This window comes from Urocitellus parryii, chromosome 1 (genome assembly GCF_045843805.1).
Source record: "Urocitellus parryii isolate mUroPar1 chromosome 1, mUroPar1.hap1, whole genome shotgun sequence".
Lineage (NCBI taxonomy): Eukaryota > Metazoa > Chordata > Mammalia > Rodentia > Sciuridae > Urocitellus > Urocitellus parryii.
The window spans coordinates 128,254,054-128,275,039 of NC_135531.1; the positions used below are offsets into that span (position 1 = coordinate 128,254,054).

General features: G+C 52.9%; 1 protein-coding gene across 1 annotated transcript in view; it reads right to left on the reverse strand.

Moving 5' to 3' along the window:
* Positions 1-20,725, reverse strand: part of Cdhr2 (cadherin related family member 2) — a 28,133-nt gene extending 7,408 nt beyond the window's left edge. The window contains exons 1-20 of the mRNA XM_026398242.2: positions 20,674-20,725; positions 20,343-20,414; positions 16,189-16,328; positions 15,999-16,049; positions 13,476-13,565; positions 11,564-11,653; positions 10,805-10,930; positions 10,581-10,727; positions 10,411-10,486; positions 10,185-10,303; positions 9,850-10,083; positions 8,778-8,933; positions 8,535-8,696; positions 8,287-8,348; positions 7,441-7,684; positions 4,584-4,823; positions 2,717-2,786; positions 1,763-2,368; positions 419-490; positions 14-63 (exon numbers count right to left, since the gene is read on the reverse strand). Coding sequence (XP_026254027.2) covers positions 14-63; positions 419-490; positions 1,763-2,368; positions 2,717-2,786; positions 4,584-4,823; positions 7,441-7,684; positions 8,287-8,348; positions 8,535-8,696; positions 8,778-8,933; positions 9,850-10,083; positions 10,185-10,303; positions 10,411-10,486; positions 10,581-10,727; positions 10,805-10,930; positions 11,564-11,653; positions 13,476-13,565; positions 15,999-16,049; positions 16,189-16,328; positions 20,343-20,414; positions 20,674-20,725 — 2,859 coding nt within the window. The remainder of the gene's footprint in view (positions 1-13; positions 64-418; positions 491-1,762; positions 2,369-2,716; positions 2,787-4,583; positions 4,824-7,440; positions 7,685-8,286; positions 8,349-8,534; positions 8,697-8,777; positions 8,934-9,849; positions 10,084-10,184; positions 10,304-10,410; positions 10,487-10,580; positions 10,728-10,804; positions 10,931-11,563; positions 11,654-13,475; positions 13,566-15,998; positions 16,050-16,188; positions 16,329-20,342; positions 20,415-20,673) is intronic.
* Positions 20,726-20,986: the final 261 nt, after the last annotated feature.

Below are 20,986 nucleotides of genomic sequence, written 5' to 3' on the forward strand. Positions count from 1 at the left end.
GCCAAGGACTTACCCGGACAGAAGCCACCTGCTGGTTGGGTATCACAAGTTCTGGGATGATCACTGCGATGTGAACAGAAGGGGGTCAGTGGGCTGAGACGGGGCCCCTCTGGCCCGATGCTTTGCCCCATCTCCCTCAGCACCTCTGCCCGCGGGAGGCCCCACTGCGGCTACAGCGGGGCCAGGGATGGGCAGCTCCTCCACCTCCCGCTGTACAGATGGGGAAACCGAGGCCCAAAGAGGGAGGGCATCGGGTGTCCCCTCAGGGACCACTGTGGGGTGAGTAGGGTTAGAGTTCTTTTTCCCTTTCTAAGGTCCCTTTGAGGCCTAAGGAGGGCCTATGGGGACTGCCTGAAGGTCATTTGAGGTGGCACAGGGGGCGGGAGGGGGTGTTGGTGAAGAGCAGGGGGCTGCTTACCAAAAGTTTGATTATCAGGTAGGAAATAGGGTGCATTGTCATTCATGTCCTCGATGGTAATAAGGAGGCTTCCTGGGGAGACAAGGTCACCCGGCTGCAGGCTCTGGGCAAAGACCTGCCCCAAAGGTCCCGGGCCTCAGTAAATTCCCTTCAGCCTCCCTCCCACGCATCACCCCCATTCAGTCCCTTCCCCTGCTCCTGAGCTGGGATGCCCATGCAGCCTTCTCTGGCCTGAGTGACGGGGAGTGTCATTCCTGGACCTCAGAGAGGAAAAGCAGCTCATCCAAAAAATAGAGAGTTAGATATATGTAGCTATAAATATATATGAGCTGGGGCTGGAGCATGGTGGTAGGCACTTGTGCAGCAGAAGTGAGGCCCTGGGTTCCATCATAGAGAGAGAGAGAGAGAGAGAGATGCACTGGGGATGGAACCCAGAGCCTCACTTCTGCTGGGCAAGTGAGATTATATATACATATATATGTATGTATCTCTCTATATAGATATAGATATGGATATCTATATAGATATCCATAGGTAGATATAGATATCCTTATCTATATAGAGAGATACATACATACATGTAGATAAAATCTACACTATTTAGAAAGTAGTAGTATACACTAGAAATGTATATTATTAGTTTATGTATGACTTTATATATATTTGTAATATATAAATATATATTACTTTCTAACTCATGTAGTTGCTTATTTAAACACCCATTCCATGCCTCAGTTTCCCCATCTATCAAATTGGGTAGACATCTGCTTCATGGGTTAGGCAGGAATCAAATGAAGATCTGCTTACAAGGGGCCTGGTATAGTTTAGGGCCCTGGTAAAGAGTCAACACATGCTAGTTGTTAATATGATTATTTCTGCTGTTTGGCAGCAGTAATATTGAAGGCGGCTATGAATCTACATCTGCCTTGAAGTATGCTCTTTCCATTGTACAGACTAAAAAATAACAGCATAGGATGCAGGGGACACAGCTCAGCGGTAGAGCACTTGCCTGGTGTGTATGAGAGCCCGAGGTCAGTCCCCGGTACCACCCACACACACACACACACAAAAAAAAATAATTTAAAAATAACAACACTAATGAGGCACCTGCTGTAGGCCGAGTCCTGCCCTACATGCTTTCTACACATACTGTCATTTCAAGTTCACGGCTGACCTGCTGTCCAACTCTATTGGACAGATGGAAAACAAACCCTGGAAAGGACTTTGCCTGGGACACCACTACGTAGGGCTGGAGGCAGGACTTGGAGCCAGGTTGTGGGGGTCCCAGCCCAGAGGTCCACCCCGTGGTCCTGAGCGGCAGCCCTGCGGGCCAGACCACCTTACCATTGTTGCTGTAGGCCTGGAAGCGGGGATCTGTGGTGCGGTCATAGGCCCGCACGACCAGCGTGACCAGGTCGCAGGCCTCGTAGTCGATGGCCTCGCTCTGATTGATGTACACGGAGCCGTTGGCCTCCACAGAGAACCAGCCGTGGCACAGGCCGCCCACGTCCACCCCAGCCTTGGTACAGATGACATTCACCAGCTGGATCTCCAGCTGGGCCTCCGTGTCCACGTCCTGGGCCACCACCTGAGCCACCTGGCCATGCTGGGACCCATTCTCAGCCACAGAGACGCCCCGGAGGGACCCTTCATCCAGGGTGGGCGGCTCGTCGTTCACGTCCACCACAGTCATGTTGACGCCCGCCGTGGCCTCGTGGCCCTGGGGGTCCAGGTTCTCAGCAGTCACTGTCAGAAGGAAGAGGGCCTGTGTCTCATAGTCCACGCTCCCATCTGAGGGCAGCCAGATCTGGCCCTTCGCCCTCCCGGGCCCCAGCACGGAGCCCCGGATCATGAAGTTGCTGGCACCGTTCCCCGACAGGCCGAAGCTGATGCGATTGTTGACCTCCGTCTGGTCGGCATCCCAGGCCTCCACGACCCCCACCAGCACTCCTGTGGGAAGGGAAAGAGGTCACAGGGACTCTGGACCGGCCACGGGAGGCCTCCTCTGCCCCCAGGTCTCCGGCTCTCCCCGGCAGGCTCTCCCGGACGGCGCGGCCGTTGTGACGGTGACTATGCTATTTGGTGTCAGGAGTGGGATATCCACGTACACCCAACGACATTGTGCTCTTTCCTTTATGCTGCCTCACAAAACAGCAGAGTTAATGAGATGCCTACTGTATGCGGTGTGCTTAGCCCTGGATGTGACAAGCACTTTACATCCATTTCATCTTTCCAGCCAACGCACTGCCCAACTCTGGGGACATCCCTGGTGCCCAGCCTGCCCTGAAGAGGACTTACCCGACTCCCTCTCCTTCACAAAGAATTGGTAGCTGGACTGGTTGAAGACGGGCACGTTATCATTGATGTCCTGCAGGTAGAGGGCGATGTGAGTTCCGGGGACCCTGGTGGACCCCGGGGTTCACTCGCCACACGTCCCACCTGAGAAGCCACAGACAGAGGATGGCCTCTCCTTGCACAGCTCAGCCCAATTCCTGATGGGCAAACAGGAAGCGGGCTTCTTCGAGGAGAGTGAACCTTGACGGTGTCCCTGTCATATCCCCGGGGCTCCGAGGCATGTGCAAGGCCCTCTGTAATTATTTATACGTGGCCAGGAAGCTCCATTTCCCTTTTGTTTCTGTGACCACAGCTCAGGACAGTTTTGACCCTGTGTTCCAGAAGGCAGTTCCAGGTCCCCATCTGTGTCCCTGTCTGGCTCAGTGTGACTTCTCATTTCTGGGAGAGCTCTGCAGCCCACGCTCGCCCTTGTCCCCTCCCTCCTCCTGGGTTTCCTGCGCTCATCTGACCCGGGGACACTAGCTCTGTGCTCAGGTGGAGCTGGGTCTGGGCCCCTGCGAGGGCCTGGACTGGTCCTGCCCTTGGACACTAGCTGTCCACTTGTCACTTGCCCTCTCCAGCCAGGCACCGCTGGGCCCTGACAGTGTTGTCCCAGCATGAAACCGTCTCAGCCTTCATGACGTCCCCCATAGTGTCCCGCACTTAGGGCCTCCCTGGACACTCGGGCCCTTCCCTGGGGCTGTTCACAGGTGGGTGACATCACGGGCCTTTGCTTTGACATTCAATTTTCTATAACCACAGAGGGGACACTTGGAAAGCAAAGCACTTTCATCTTCAACTCGATATTTTCTTTCATTCTTTAATTTTTAGCTGGGTCCAGTTGTGTTGCCCAGGCTGAAGTGGTCCTGCGACTTCAGCCTCCCGAGTGGCCGAGTGGCTGGGCTCAGGCCACGCTCCACCAGGCGATTTCCCAGAGGAGGCTTTGACAGCTCCATTCTCATGGTCAGCCCAACTCCCAGGAGCAGCCAAAAGCTAAGCCCTGAGTCCAATCCCACCCTTCTCTGCCTCTTGTGTGTCTTTGACCTTCCTAGGCCTCAGTGTCCTCTGCAAAATGGGGTATCGGTATCCACTTACTAGCAGGACTAGCTCCTAGGGGTAAAGGACCCACTGTCTTAGGAAGAGCAGTTCTTCATTTTCCCTTCTTTGTGGCCTTCCATAACCCCAGGAGAGCTGAGTCTAGATCTTCTGTTTCCCCAGTATCCCTGGAATCATACTCTCTGACCTTTGTAGGAGAGTGGTGATTCCCAGCCCGTTGGCACTCAGGACTATACACTGCACAACCCTCGGGGGACCATCCTCATCATTGCCATTGTAGAGGTGCACATTTGTCACAACCCTTTCCCAGAAGAGGGTGCTTTGTGGGCAGGTGACAGCCTTCGAACCAGACCAATCATGTTCAAATCCCATTCTGCAACCCTAGGCAAGCTATTGAACCTCTCTGTGTCTGTCTTAATAAAATGGTAATAACTTTGCAGAGCCCAAAGTGCAGTAGACACTCTCGATGCTGATGGGCCACTCTTTCTCTTTGCCTTTGGATCGGAAGGGTCCGGTAGGACTTTGGAATGATGATAAAAACTAACGTCCACTGAATTCCTTCTCTGGGCGGGGCCTCTTAGGGACATTTTTCATAGATGGACTCAGCTCATCTCCGTGCTGTTTTCATCCCATTTCACACATGAGGAATCACAGGCCAGGGGAGTTGGGTGGCCCAGGGCCACACTCCCAGCCTGTGGGCCGGGGCGCTCTCCCAGGCAGCCCAGTGGACACCTGTTGGGGGATCCCCAACCCGGCTCACTAAGCGGGGCCTCACCTCCACATTGATGGTGACGTTGACGTCCGTGCTCAAGCTGGGCACACCGCAGTCGGACACCCGCACCGTGAGCACAATGCGGCCCTCCAGGGTGGGGTCGATGGCCTCTCGGTCCAGGGGCCCCCGGTTTCTGAGGAGCCCGGTGTTGGAGTCTATGGAGAAGTTGTGGCTGTAGGGGCCAGGAAGCAAGCTGAAGAGCAGACGGCTGTTATTGGTGTCTGGCTCGTCATTGTCATAGGCCTGTGCAGACAGCAGAAGTCGGAAGTCAGCCATGGGGTGCCCCTGAGCACCCCGCCCCTCCCCTGCAGCCTGGCCTCCCCCTCCAGCAATTGGGCCTGGAGCGACGGGGACGCTGGACAGACCCCCAACCTCAGTCTCCCTCCGAAGCTCAGAGCCACAGTCTGAGGGAGCTCTGAGGTCTGGGAGCTCTGAGGTCTGGGCGCTCACGTCATTGTGCATTCCCCTGGCAACGTTCACTGTGCATCTATTACATGCCCGTGGCGTTGGGGGTAGAGCAGTGATCAAGACAGTTCCCTATGAATCCGAGATGCTACTGGGTAAAGGCCACAGGGAAGTACACTACAGACATTCAAATATCAGAAAATATAAGATTGTGGGCTGGGGATGTAGCTCAAGCGGTAGCGAGCTCGCCTGGCATGCGTGCGGCCCGGGTTCGATCCTCAGCACCACATACCAACAAAGATGTTGTGTCCCCCGAGAACTAAAATAAATAAATTCTCTCTCTCTCTCTCCCCCTCTCCTCTCTCTTTAAAAAAAAAAAAAAGAAAGAAAATATAAGATTGTGATTTTCCCATGATGACTACTACAGTGCTATATTTTCTTTTCTTTCTTTTTTTTTTGAATTTTTAATATTTATTTTTTAGTTATCTACCCCTGAGCCACAACCCCAGCCCGAGAGCTATATTCCCAAAGAGCTAATTCTTCACCCAATGTGCATGAGTGTGTGTACAGGTGTGTTCCTGACCTGCCAGGGTCCCAAACGTGTTTGGTTTGTATGCTGGCTAAACAAGCTCATAGGATACAAGTTCTTCCATGCCACGGGTCCTTGGCACATGCTGTTTCCTCATCCTGAATGCCCTCTACCTCTGCCCTGACTGACTCTAGCCCAAGTTGAGGCTTCTTCTGGGTCCATCGTTTCGTTACCTTTAATATGGCAGAGATGGCCTTGTGCCCTCCTTGAAGCTGAGAGCTACCCATGGGTTGGAATTATGGTGACTTCATCTCTGAGGACCTGAGGTCCAGCAAAGGAGCTAGGCAGAGCGGGTGCTCGGTAAATGCCAGGTTATTCTAACTTGGAGCCGATGTTTCCCCTCCTCCCTGCCCAGTTCCCACCTCCAGCCCTTTCATTTCAGTTCCGCTGGGATCTTGTTCATTAGAAGTCTCCTTCATAAGCAGCCAGAGATGGCTCTTCCCAAAGCCTGACCCTGTTCGTTTCTTGAACTCAGACCAGTTAATCTGCCAGGCACTCGTCAGGACTCACACTGGGCAGATTTGAAGTGCTTCTGCCCCAGGGAGCTCGGAAGCCAGGAGGGGATTATTGAGGAGCATTGAAAAGGGGGCTCCAGCTCCCAGAGGTCTGGGCGGAAGTCCTCGGGCTGCCATTTGCTGGCTGTGCAACCCTAGAAACACACTTGACCTTTCTGAGCTTCAGTACTAGGGCAATGCTTGGCAGGTGTTTGGGAAGCCGCCCGGTCCCCAGCGAGACGGGAGGGCTCCGTGGCCAAGTGATTGTCATCCTAGGGACCTGCTTTCCCACTTCTCACCAGACCTGCTTTCAGAAAGCCCAGGAGAAGCCTCTGAAATCCTCAGGACACAGAAAACGTTCTCCTCGGTGCTTCTCTGGAGCCTCGGGTGTTGTGCTTGGTTGTTGTCGTTGTTGCTTTTGGGGTGCTGGGGACCGAGCCCAGGGCCCTATGCACGTGAGGCAGGCCCTCTACCAACTGAGCCACGTCCCCAGTCCTCATTGAACCTGCGCGTCCTCGTTTTGTTTTGTTTTGGCTTTAGGAAGCTCAGGACTGACTTTGCCCCCACCGTCAGCGACCATTCCATCTCCACTTCTGGTTCTGCTCTTTGGGCTCTGAGTCCTACTCTCTCCGGGCCCTTTAATAATGCCATCCTTTTTTTTTTTTACCCCCTTTATTTCCTCTACTTTCGTGGGGAGATCCCGGGGATTGAGCCCAGGGGCACTCAACCACTGAGCCACCTCCCGGCCCTCTTCATGTTTTATAGGGAGACAGGGTGTCACTAAGTTGCTTAGGGCCTCCCTAAATTGCCGAGGCTGATTTTGAACTTGCGATCCTCCTGCCTCAGCCTCCGGAGCTGCTGGGGTTTCGGGGTACACCACAGCGCCCGGCTTCCTCTACATTGTCATCTTACTTTTTAGGTAATCCCTCTCAAGTCAGCACCATGCACATGAAAGAGCAGCCTATTTTTGAAGACCTCTTTGCCTTATGCTGAGCACTTCACGTCCATTATCTCATTATCCCCTAGTGGGCCTGAGAATAAATATTATGATCATCTTCACTTTATGAAAACAGACGCTCAGGGCGGGGGCTGGGGCTGGGGCTCAGTGGTAGAACGTTTGCCTTGCACGCATGAGGCCCTGGGTTCGATCCTCAGCACCACATAAAAACAAATAAATAAAAAATAAAGATATTGGGTCCATCTACAACTAAAAAAAAAAAATAAAAATAAAAACAACAACAGAGGCTCAGAAAGGCTGAGCAACTTTCTAGGGCCACACAGCAGAGCTCAGACTCTATCCAGGCCAGCAGGACCACCGAGCCAGGCTCTGTCCCTCCCCCGTCCCACCCACCAGGTCCAGGCCAATTCATACCTGGATGGTCACGGAGACGTTGCCCGTCTCCTCCTGGACGAAGATGTTGTAGGAGCCGCTGACTACCGGGGCATTGTCATTGACGTCCAGCAAGTTGACCTGCAGCGTGGTGGAGGTGGACAGGTTGCCGCCGTCTGTGGCCTGCAGGGTGAGGTAGTACACGGCCTGCCTCTCCCGGTCCAGCAGCGTGCCGTTTTTCACAGTCACTGTCCCTGAGTCTGGATCCACCGCAAAGACGTCATCCCTGTTCAGGGGGGGACCAGAGGTAGCCAATAAAATGTCAAGATGCCCTCTGAAAATTTGAGTTTCAGATAAGCAGTGACACATATTTTAATACCTACTGTCGATCTTTCCAACATCCATTCTTATTAAAGTTTGGGTGTGACCTGAGTGTGTCCCCAAGTCTTCCTGTGCTAGAAGCTCGGTTCACAGCGTAGCCATGGGAAGAGGCCACGGGGCCTTTAAAACATGAGGCCTGGTGGGAGGTGTGTTCCCGGCCCCTCCGCTCCCTCTCGTTCCCTGTCTCACCTCTGATCTCTCCCTCCGATACACATTTTCACCACAGTGAGGTCCCCGACAGATGCTGGTACCATGCTCTTAAACCTCCAGAACTGTCAGCTAATGAGAATTCTTGTCTTTGTAAAGAATCCAGTCTCAAGTATTGTGTAATAATAATAGAAAAACAGACTAATACACATTTTTTTAAAATTATTGCTTGTTTTTCTGAAATTAAAATGTAACTGGGATCCCTGCATTTTCTCAGGCTACCCTAGTCCCATGGTGAAGCACAGAGGTAGACCTGAGCCCCACTTGCCCCCCTGCCCACCGCCCTCCCTAAGACCTTACCCATTTCCTGGGAGCAGGCTGTAGGTGATGCGGCCCCATTCACCCGTGTCTGGGTCAGTGGCCTATGAGGCAGAGAGACGGTGAGACATTGTTTGGATCCAATGGTACTTTCTGCCTAGCATGCAATTTATGGAAACAGGGCCCTCGTGCTTCCTGACATGATGCAGAGATTCGGAGTAGGGGCACGGTCCCCAGGCCCGCCCTTCTCTCCCTCCCATCCTGGCCCAGCCACACTCCCCATCAGTCACCTGGATGCTGCTTGTGACCACAGAGCCCGTGGCGCTGTCCTCTGGCACACTGAGCACATACAAGTTCTGGGGGAACGTGGGTCTGTGGTCATTGATGTCTCGGAGCTGGATGGTCACCATGGCGACAGAGGAGTTCTTACTGACCGAGTCAGTGGCCACAACCTGAGGACAGAAGAAAAGGCAGCGATGCTGGGGCCTGACTGCCCGGTGGCCCTGACCCCCACGACCCAGGGCGCCCCTCACCTGCACCGTCATCTCTGTCTTTCTCTCGTAGTCCACCATCTCCGATTCTTTCACCAGGACCTGCACGTTGACGGAGCCTGCGGCCAACTCAGGAGAGACACTGAAGGCTCCTGCGTCAGGGCCCTCCAGGGACAGCAGGAAGGTGCCGTTTTCGCCCTGTAGAGGTGGGTGGTGTAGTAGGAACCCCGGGCCCTTCCCACCTCCCCACCTGCGTCTTCCCCCCCGTCTCTAGCTCCGGGTTCCTGTCTCCAGAAGCCCTGCCCAGGGAGGTCCCACATGCAAGGGGTCCTGAAACAGTGGGGCCCAGGAGGCCGGGCTGGTCACTAGCATCTGCAAATAGGAGCTTATCAGATGAGGACTTCCCTAGGCACAGCGGGTCCCAGACCTGGGATGGAGACCGAGCCTGGTCACACTGCCCTCCTCTCCGTCTCGCTAACAACCCCATCGCCACACCAACCCAGCAGCACTCCATTACCAATGCCACCCTTCAGTCCACACCCCGCACCCAGCACCCTCAACCTTTTGCACCAACTCCATATCACCCAGCACCACCCAATGCCACCCATGTACCGGTCAGCACCACTCAAGTGACCACCTCTCAATATGGATCTTCGTGTAAGAGCCCCCTCCAATGTCACACTCACTCAGATCACTGTGGCTGCAACAGTGCCCAGCATCTCCCAACTCCCAGTAATACCCCAGTCACTGACCACTGTCACCAATGCCACCAGAAGTTCCACCGCACTCAGCAGTTCCCACACCCAACCCCAACCCCCACTCAACCCTGCCTTTCTGTTCAACACCATCTGGAGTCACCCTGGGCACAACTCGCCAGTGAGTCGTAACTCACCAACTCAACGTCGTCCAACATCTCCAGGCATCGCCCTCGACCCCCACGCTCCACAGTCACCTGACCCTCTCCACCGTCACCCATGTTCACCATTGGTGCCGTCTTTCCCCTGGAGCCTACCACCCACCTTCCTGCCATGTTCTCTGCCACTCCTTCACCACCTACCTCCCTAGCCGTCACCCACCGTCACCCCCTGCTCTTGCCCGCTGCCCATGCACCTGCCTTGTCTGGGTCGTAGGCCACCATGGTCAGCCCACTGATGGGGATGCGGGCAGAGGCGTGCTCATCCACGTAGCCGGTGAAGTTGGTCTGGGCTTCTTGGGGTGAGAAAGCGCAGTGCGGGAGGCTGCAGTTGTAAAACTCAGGTTTGTGGTCATTGACGTCCATCACTCTTATAGTGACCCACAGGCTCACCTTGGCCTCTTGTCCGTAGATGTTGCGGTTACTCTCAGTGGCCTGAGGTACAGAGCAGAAGCAATGACAGAGGGCGGAGAACAGGGTTCAGAGAGGGTGTGACAAAGGGCAGAGGCGGGGAGGCAGGACGGCGGCTCACCCACCGTGACCTGCAGCTGCACTTGCTCATCCTCGTCCAGCAGGAGCTCGCGGTCCAGGCTGCCTCCCACCATGATGACCCCATCGTCTGCCTCGATGGTGAACCAGCCGGGCCTTGTGGAGTCTGACCAGGAGGCAGACGGAGCAGCTGTTTCCAGTGACCCAGGCAGAGCCCCCACCCCATGCCTTGCCCCAGCCCAGGCCAGCCCAGCAGGACACCCCGGTTCTCACTGGAGATGCTATAGGTCACACGGTCATTGATGCCTTTGTCTCCGTCCACAGCCTCCACCTGCAGCACCGAGGTCCCCTGGAAGGAGGCCTGGTCAGTGCCCTTGGCCCTTTCCTCTGCCTGCCGTCTCCTCCGGGGCCCTCCAGTCCCCCCTCCAGTCCCCGACACTTACCACGGCTGCATCCTCGGCCACCGAAGCCGAGTAAAACTCCCTGACAAACTGAGGGTCCAGGTCAGGCTGGTCCACCACCGTGATGGACAGGAAGACGGGAGGGGAGCACTGGGTGGTAATGTTGTTGTGGAGTAGGCCGCCCAGGTCCTGGGGGGAGACGGGCTTTCTGTGAGCCAGGGCTGGGGGGTCGCCCTGTCCCCGGCCCCCGCCTGCCGGCCACTCACGCAGGCTTTCAGCTGCAGCTGGTAGAAGGCGCTCTTGTTGTTGTAGCTGAGGCTGCCGTTGAGGATGATCGATCCGTTGTCCAGGATTTTGAAGAGATGTTCACTGTCCACAGTGGTAGGGATGACCTGGGGCGGGGGACATTCGGGTTGACCCTCAGGACAGTGGAACCCCCAGGAGCCGGCTCTGAGGGCTCTACCATTGACAAGTGGCGAACTTCACCAAGTCACACGATGCCTACTCCCAGTTTCTGCCTCTGGAAAGTGGAGTTGGACCTGACACTGCCTCCATGGGTTGAAAAGAGGGTCCCATGAGACAGCAGATGTCCAAGGGCATAGTTGTCACCAAGGAGTGGTGTGATCCCTAGCAAATTTGCCTTCGAGTTTTCTCACACATCCGGGTCATCTGTGTGACCTTGGTCCAGACCCCAAATGTCTCTGAGCCCTTATTTCCCCTGGGAAGCCAGGAGTGTGTTGGCTACAGGGTGGAAGGACGTCAGCTCTACCAGGGACCCGACAGTGCCCTGTGAGGGAGGGTGGGAGGGAGGTACCAGGAAGCAGGGGGCTTCCTTTGGCAGATGGACAAAGTGGGGCTCCCCGGGGAGCTGGGTCAGAGGGCTAGAGGAAGACAGGGGACCAGGGCCAGGCCAGAGCCGAGCTGTGACTCTGTGGATTAGCTGTGGATATGCTGCCCCCTGGTGGCCACAGAAGCAGTCAGGACACACGCGCTCCCGGGGCCACCCCTAGGACTGCCACACTCACCTTCTCTATGAAGTACTTCACCACGCCTGCTGGCCCAGTGTCCTTGTCCTCCGCCAGCACCGAGAACACCACGGAGCCAACAGGCAGGGTCTGCAGGGAGGGACTTGTCACCCGTGGGCTCAAATCCTCTCTACCTCTCTTGAGCTTCAGTTGCCTCAACTGTCCCCTGGGAAAGTGTGACCGCGTCCTTCCCAAGTGGGCTGGGCCTTTGGAGGTATCCAGGGATGGTGTGGGCAGGACCTCACTCTCCTCCTTTCCCTAATAGCATTGCCACCACCTGAAATGGCTTCTGATTTGTGCAGCCTGTCCGGACCGGGGTGAGGGAATGTTCTAGAACCCAGTCTGACTATACCACTTGCCTCCTCAGACATCCCATGGGCTCTCTACAGCGTACAGCCCTGAATTTCAAAAGACACCCAGCAGAGCTGGAAGGTTCCCTCTTTTTTTACTTTTTATATCTTGGTGCTGGGATCGAACCCAGGAGTGCTTCAGCACGGAGCTACATTTCCAGCCCTTGTATTTTTTTATTTTGAGACAGGGTCTCTGAGGCTGGCCTTGAACTTGGGATCCTCCTGCCTCAACCTCTGGAAGGTTCTTTTGGGAGGCCTTTGCTCTGGACTGCTACTTCCACACAGCAGCCAAAGACATCTTAAAAGCATGAATCAGACCATATCACTCTTGTGCTTAAAACCCTCCAGGTGTTCCCCCATTATACCCAGAACATGGTCCAGACAGCTTCTGGGGCCCTCTGAGGTCAGGCTGCTGCCCCACTCTGTGATCTCACCCCTCTCTCACCCTCTACTCTCCAGCCACTCTAATCCAGCTCATTCCCACCGCAGGGCCTTTGCACTGCTGTTCCCCTGCCTGGAACATGCTCTCCCCAGAGCACCCTCCGACAGGCTCCTTCTGGCCTTCCCTGACCACTCCACCCAAAGCAGCTCCCTTCCAAGTCACTTTCTTTCACTTGCCCTGTTTTGTGGTCTTCATATACCTCAGCCCCACTTTTGTACATTATCATCTGTGCCCCACACTAGACCAGGAGCCTTTGCAGGTGCCAACCAGGGAGGCATCATTCACCCAGTAACTCTGGCCCCTAAAACAGCGCCTAGCACATAGCGCTCCATCAGAGCCTGTCCCATGACTGTCCAACCCATGTTGGGCCTAGCACGCCTTCTCCCCCAACACAGGTCTTTGCACCCAAGTGGTCATGAACATTCCCAAGTGATGGTGTGTTTGCTACCCAACAGCCATCAGGGAACCTCTTCCCCACTCAGTAGTTCAACTGGACTGTGCCCTTTTATTGAGGGAAGGCCCATGTGGCAGATTTAGCCAATCAGAGCACTTGTGAGTTAACATTAGTTCAAGGTTAACAATGACCCCAAGTGAGCCTATGAAAGTCAGTCGTGGGTTTAGCCTGGAATCCCTGAGGAAGAGAGAGCTCTCCTGTTGAAGCTGCAAAGCTGCTAGGATGCTAATCTGGAGCTGCTAGGGGACATTTTTCTTGCCACTTTAATTTTAGAACTGCTTCCTGTGCCTCATGATGAAGAGAGCAAGAGAAGAAGAGCCAAGAGGTGGAGACAGACATCTGCTGAGGACACAGTTTGAGTACCTGGATCTAGCCAAGGCTGAAGTCAGTGGTATCTCTAATTTTTTGGATACATTAAAAAAATCAACTCCCTTCCCTTCTGCTATAACTGAACGAATTCCAATCCAATCTAGTTGCTTGAAAAATGTTGCTCTAAGTATTGTTTGTGGGTTGCCTCTCCCTGGATTTGGTTAGGGTAGCTGTCCCTTCTGGGAGAGACTTTTCCTGATCCTGGTTACCCACGGGCTGCCTCTGGTGCTTCCCACTCTGAGAAGTGCTTTGGGATATACCCTTCCCCATGCTCTGTCCCATTAAGAAAGATGTTACCTCGTTGATACTGGTGGAGAATCCAGTGTTCTGGAAAACAGGGGCATTGTCATTTCTGTCTTCCACAATCACGGGCAATTCTTTTTGCACCTGCAGGTTTAAGAAAGCCCAGGTGAGCCCAGAAAATATGGTTTAAAATGCCAGAAAAAGCCAGGCACAGTGGTGCATGCCAGTAATCGCAGGGACTCAAGAGGCCGAGGCAGGAGGGTGGCAAGGTCAAAGCCAGCCTCAGCAACTTAGCGAGGCCCTAAGCAACTCAGTGAGACCCTGTCTCTAAATAAAAATATAAAAACAGACTGGGGGCTGGGGATGTGGCTCAAGTGGTATCGCACTCACTTGGCATGCACGAGGCACTGGGTTCAATCCTCAGCACCACATAAAAATAAAATAAAGATATTGTGTCCACCTAAAACTAAAAAATAAATATTTTTTAAAAAACAGGCTAGGGATGTGGCTCCGTGGTCATGCACCTGTGGGTTCAATCTCTGGTACCAAAAAATATATAAATAAAATGCCAGGAAAAGTTGTAAATATAGTACACAGAACCTTGATACCTTTCTTCTGGATCGACCCATCATTTAGTTTCTCTTACTCTCCCTGGATTTTCTGAAACATTTGAAAGTGAAATTGCAGATATCTTTAGGTAGTCTTTAAATTTAAAATGTGCATGTCCTATAACAGGAACATGCAACTAAGCTTTGTTTGCCACAGTTTAAAGCTGTGAACAACCTGAGTGCCCATCAAAGGGGACTAACTAAAGCCCCATGACACATTCCGACACAGAAGTCAGACATTACAAGAAACAGGGGAGCGCCCCGTTTCTCTCCACGTGCTGCCCTGCACAGCCCTGGTACTCCGCCTGCAAGAATTCCATCGCCAGGTGGAGCCCCTCAACACTGGACCAGAACTGTGAACCCAAATAAACCTCTTTCCTTAAGAACTTTCAAACAAGGAAAAGAAAGAAAGGATTTATGTTCACAAATGCAAAAAGAGCGTCAAGCTCAACTACTGAGTAGATGAGGCAGCTTCAAGACAGTACGTACAGCAGGGTCCCATCATGTGGGTTTCAGGAAACGCACCAACAGGGGCTGGGGATATGGCTTAAGTGGTAGCGCGCTCGCCTGGCATGCATGAGGCCCTGGGTTCGATCCTCAGCACCACATAAAAATGATAATTAAAAAAAAGATATTGTGTCCACCTAAAGCTAAAAAATAAATATTTAAAGAAAAGAAAATGCACCAACAAAGGCAGCCTTTCCTCCAAGGATACAGGGATGTACGCATGTGCTCGGGAAGACATTTCAGTGGGGGTGGCCTCAGGGGGCTCTTTAAGGAGAATTTAGCTTTCTCTGCAAATTTTAAAATGTTTACATAGAGAATTTATTAATGAGAATTCAAGTGATCTTTTTAAGGGGTGGGTGCTATGGTTTGGATGTGGGTTTTCTCCCAAGGATTCCTGTGTTGGAGGCTTCGTCCACAGTGGGTCAATGTGGAGGTCGTGGAATCTTTCAGAGTGGGAGGTCCCCGGGGTTGCCCCCCTCGGAAGGGATTACGATAATTTCCCTGTGGCTCCTGGTTAGTTCTCACAAGGAGACTGTTATAGAAGAGCAGGGCGGGCCATTTCCTAGGCTCCGCAGCTTCCTGTCTGGTGATCTCTCCCTCTTTGCATGTATGCCCATCACTCTGGAGCCATCTGCCATGAGGTCCTCGCCAGAGCCTGGTCGATGCCAGCACCGTGCTCTTGAACCTCCAGAACTGTGAGCTAAACAAACCTCCTTATGCCAAGCCTCAGGCACTTTGTTATAGTCATGGAAAATGGACTAATAAAATGTGAGACCAACTCTCCACTTCCATACAAGAGACAGTAGCATATTTTAGAGATGTGAATGTAGATGCCAACACATTCAGACAAAGGAGCTGAGATCTCCCACCTGCGCGGGTAGGGAGGTGTTTTGTTTTGGTTTTGGTACCAGGGATTGAACCTAGGGGCACTTAACCACTGAGGCACATCCCCTGCCCCTTTTTCATATTTTGTTTAGAGGTAGGGTCTCACTGAGTTGCTTAGCGCCTCGCCGTTGCTGAGGCTGGCTTTGAACTCACGATCCTCCTGCCTCAGCCTCCCAAGCTGCTGGGATTACAGGCATGTGCCACTGTGCCCAGCTACGAGAGGTGTTTGACACTTGATTTTTAATCAATATTACATTAATTATTGTTATACTTTCATATAAACAAAATTTGATGATGTAATTGAGTTAATAACACATATCAACTCTGGTCATGATAAGAATAAACATTAAATTTGGTATTAACTAGGGTGCTCTACTTGCTTGAGGTGGACAACACAGTCTAGAGTGGGCACCTGGGGTCTGGGGACAGAGCTCAGTTGGTAGAGTGCTTTCCTCACGTGCACAAGGCCCTGTGTTCAATCCCCAGCACCACAAAAAGAAAAAAAATAGAGTGGGCCCCTGGAACCCTGCTCTTCCCTCCCTGGGTCACTCTCCACCCCCTCCACCTTCCAACTCACTGTGTTGAGACCGTCGCTCACAGAGATGGTGACTCTGAAGGCCGGGAGCGTCTGTGATGGGCAGGGAGAAGGGACCCCAGGTGAGCTCAGCGTGGGTACGTAGGCCAGTGCCCGCCACCTGGACACCACCTGGGAGAAGCCTCCCCCTCCCTTCCCCTCCCGGACCCTTCCCATGCTGCTGCCCTGTTACCTCAAAGTCCAGAGGGTAGGCCAGCCTCACTTCCCCCGTGTCTCTGGTGACATTGAAGAAGTAGGCATAGGGGCCACTGATCCCATAAGTCAGATGGGCATTATCCGTGTCTACTGCTACCATCCAGAAGGCCACGGCACCTGGAGATGGAACGGGGCTGCCCAGGCTCTGTGCCCACCTCTTTCAGTACTAGTCTGGCTGAGCCGCCCATGAGGCTGGGCTGGGGGTCTGGCTGCTCTGCACACAGGCTCCACCTTAGTTCTGGGATGTCCCCAGTCCCCAGGATCCAGCTCTGTGGTCATGGACATCAGACGTGGTTGTTACTGAGCCCCCATTCAAAGGCCTCTAAGAACTGCTTCTTGATTTCCTCTGGGGCAGTTTCCTCTAAGTGCACGGGATGGGAAGTAGCAGGGCGGGCATTACCCAGGTGCCTTCCTCTCCCATGGCCGAGCCTGTGGAGGTCACCATGTTCCAGGTGCAGCAGCTGGGTGCATACTAGGGTGGGGGCTGCTGATGACCCGGAGGTGCCTGGGCCTGGCCTCTTCTAAGCTTTCCCTTTATCTAGAGAGTTTCCCCGGAGCTTTTCAGGACACTGTTTCTGCTCCAATTAACCAAAGCTGCATCTGCTGCTGGCCTCCCAAGAACCCGCCTCTCTCACTGTCTCCCTAGGCAGAGCAGGGGCTGGGAAGAGGGGAGCAGGAAAACCCCGAGGTCGGAGACTCTTCAGTCTAAAAGGGACTTTTTGCAGATTCTTCAGACCGACCCCTGGTCCCCCCAGCCTCACCCAGTGGACTGTCGACTACGTTCAGCCTCTGCTGGGCCACCCTCAGTGCCTAGAACTCATCTCCCCTCAGTCCTCCCCTCCTGTCACTGGACAGCTGCTCATTAGCAAGGGCTTTTCCCATTTTATCAGCGTGTGTCCCCCTAGAGCTGCCATCCGTGGGTCCTCGGAAGCCTCATCCATTGGCACAGGAGGCTTGGAGCCTGGGAACCACGGTACTTTCAGGGGCACACAGTGATACTTAATGTCTTTTAAAGTCAGAAGGAGCTAGGCACAAGGGGGCACCCCTGTAATCCCAGCAGCTCAGGAGGCCGAGGCAGGAGGATCGAGAGTTCAAAGCCAGCCTCAGCAACTTAGTGGGGCCCTAAGTAATTCAGCAAGACCCTGTCTCTAAATAAAATACAAAAAAGGGCTGGGGATGTGGCTCAGTGGTTAAGCACCTCTGGGCTCAATCCCTCGCACCAAAAAGAAATAAAATATTATTTTTAATATAGTTTGCATATTTTTCCTTATGCCAATGCAACCATAAAATATAATTTGAGGCGGGGGGACAGATGGAGAGAGATGGTTAATGGGTACAGGGGTACGGTTGGACAGAAGGAATAACTTCAAATGCCCTTTAGCACAATAGGGTAACTATGGTTGACAATAATTAATTACATATCTCAAAATAGTTAATAGAGAGGATTTTGAAAGTTCCCAACACAAAGAAATGACAAATGCAGGTGACAGATATGCTAATTACACTAATCTGATCTTCACACAGTATATGCATTCATTGAAGAGCTGTGCTGTGCTCCATAAACATGCCCGATTTTATGTGTCAATTAAAAATTTATAAACAGGCACCGTAGCACACTCCTGTAATCCCAGCCACTTGGGAGGCTGAGGCAGGAGGATCACAAGTTCAAGGCCAATCTGGGCAATTTAGTGAGACCCTGCCTCAAAATAAAAAAATAGAAAAAGAGCTGGAGATGTACCTCAGTGGTAGCTCACCTGCTTAGCATGCTCAAGCTCCTGGGATTGGTCTCCAGTACCACCAAAAAATAAACAAACGTCTCTATGTATGTATAATTTGAATATATTGTTCTGAAGGGTCCCATGAAAGCAAAACTGCTCATGATAGCTTCATGCCCCATGTGGTCCGGAGCCCATCCGAGCATCTCACAGAACCACCAGCCCCTCAGGGATGGCCGGGGTCACATGCCCTGGAGTCTGCTGTTCTCTGGTGAAACAGTCTCCACATCTCCAGCTTGGAAGATCCGTCAGTCTTTCCCCACCAGGGCTCCCTCCCCGGAAGGACCTTCAAGACAGTGTTTTGCTAAAAAAATGTTCTCAGGAAAGGACCCCTTGGCCGAGCGTGGTGGTGTGGCCTATGATCCCAGTGACTCCAGAGGCCGAAGCAGGAGGATCACAAGTTTGAAGCCAGCCTGAGCAACTTAGCAAGACCCTGTCTCAAAATTAAATAAAAGGGGTTGGTGATATAACCATGGTAGAGCACTTGCCTTAAAGTAGAAAATAATTTGTCATTTGCAAAGAAATGGATGGAACTGGAGGGCACTGTGTTAAGTGAAATAAGCCAGACTCAGAAAGACAAGTCTCTCATAAGCCAGGGGACAACAGCAGCAAGTGCTGTCAAGTGCTGTCTTCTCCTCCCTGACTCCCAAAACTTCAGTAAAGACTGTGACATGCAGTGGGAGATGCAGCCTGGGTCCATGCCTGGAGAAAGCGAAGTGGGAAGGAGCAACAGCCTCTGGAGCAGGCAGGAGTGGGCTGCAGGGGACTGGGGACTGGCCAGAGGGCTGGGGACAGGAGCAAGAGGAAAGCCACAACCCTCAAAAGCACATACACAGGCAGAGCCTGGGATACCAGGGCAGAGACTCATGTTGACTTATTAGACATTAAAGGGCTGCCCAGAACTATGGGGATCTTGAGAGCATGTGCATTACACATATTTGTGACATTTGTTTGGAAACGTATATGTGTGTTTGTTTATTTTTCTCTTGGACAAAACAGTTATGAAAATATATGTAAATATCATTAATATGTATACAATATTTCTCTGTTCTACAAAGAACTTTCAGAGATATCTCAGATGGTCTCCGCCCGGTCCTGCAAGGAAGGGTGTGCCACCCCAGAATGTGATGTAACTATCGCCTCCCTCGTCCTGGGCCTTAAACCTTTGCCAGTATGACCCATAAGATACTCACTGTCCCAGCAATCATATCCAAATGGATAAGGCCTTTGTGGCTGCAAAGCCCATCCCCATCCTTTTGTCCTGTACTTAGACACAGGTTTCGGAATCCCAGGGCTGACTGTGGTTTTCACTATCTTTCATGTAGTCTCTTGCATCATCTGGTGACTTCTGATATTTTTAGATCTCAATTCTGACACTATGACAAAGACTGTTAATTTTTCCCCCTCCCCCCTTTCATACCCATTCCCCAGGAGCCAGGGACAAGCCCTCTTGGCCCCTGCTCCTCCCACTGGCTGGAATGGGGTATTGCATGAGCCATCTCTCCCACATGGGGGGAGGCCGCCCCCAGGGAAGGCAGAGCATTGAGGCAGAAGGGGGAGACAGGATGAAGGCGTGTCCTCCTCAACAGCTCTGGCTGGCCAAGGGAGAAGACAATAAGCCCCCACCTTGATGATACATCCGGGTCCCAATGAATGCCCTCAACTATTGTGTCTGCCTCCCTGGTCCACATCCTGCCTTCTGGGAATTTGGTCCAGTTCCCCTGGCTTCTTACAAAATGATGTCTCCCAACCCTTATTCCTTCCTGTTTCACTGCCACGACCTTCTCCATATCCATGGATCATTAATTATGATTCTTCTACTTCTTCTTTTGTTTTTTTAAGATGGGGTCTCACTATGTTCCCCAAGCTGTTCTCAAACTCCTGGGCTCAAATGATCCTCTCACCTCAGCCTCCTGAGTAGCTGGGACTGCAGCCACCACCAGGCCACCTTTATCAACCTTTTCACTAACTTGCTATTTCATATCAATACATGTATTTTGAAAGCAAACTTTAGATCACTGCCATAAATGGAACCTCCCCCCTTCTTGCCATAGAGAGAGTGTAACTCTACAAAGAAAGACAATAAAAGCACAGCACCACATGTCTAGGTAAGTCCCTGAGCCTGAAGCCATCTCCTTGGAGTGATCAGAAAGATTGAAAGAGATGGGAAATGGAAATGAGTTCTGTTTATCCTGCATCATGTGAGGGTCCCTGGAGGAGCAGATCACACCCAAGGGGACACTGTTCTCCACTCAAAAGCTGCAGAGAAAACAAACTTCTAAAATCAAACAAACTCCCTCCAGGTCTCCTGCACCCCTAGGACTTCGGTGGGTAAAGGCTTGGGACCGTTACTCACCCAATGGCAAGTCCTCAGGCAGTTGCACAAGCGTCATGTTTTCTCCAAACGTTGGGGGCGAGTTGGCTGCCACTGGAGGGACACAGAGCACTGGGTCACCTGGACACCCCTGAAGATCCTGACCCCCCCACCCTGTCCTATGGCCAACCTCCAGCCCAACTCATCCCGAGAGGGCTGGCCTCCTCCCCAGGCTCCCCGGGCAGCCAGCCACGCACAGTGCCGGGCAACGGGACCTGGGGGTTCGCTAATGAGGGACAGCCCCTCTACTGCCACAGGTCCTGCTGAAGGCCCCCGCTTATTGCTGTTCTTGTTGGAGAAAGGAGGCACCCACCAGACACCGTCAGGGCAGAAAGCAGGAAGCAGGGCAGCCAAGGCCGGGCCATCACGAGGGACCTAGGAGGAAAGGTGTCAGGGAACGGCATCTCAACCCAGGCCTCCCTCCCTCCCTCCCTCCAGCAAAGCCTATCTGCCTGGCTCTGACCCTGAGCCCACCCACCACCTTCACTCAGTGGTTCTCCTTCAGGGCCCTCTCACCCTCCGTCTACTTTCCAGATGCTCCAGGTTGGGGGTAAGCACAGGGAGAGCCAGACAGCCAGGGCAGGATGGCTGAACCTAAACTTGACCCCAGAGCTCAGCACCCACTC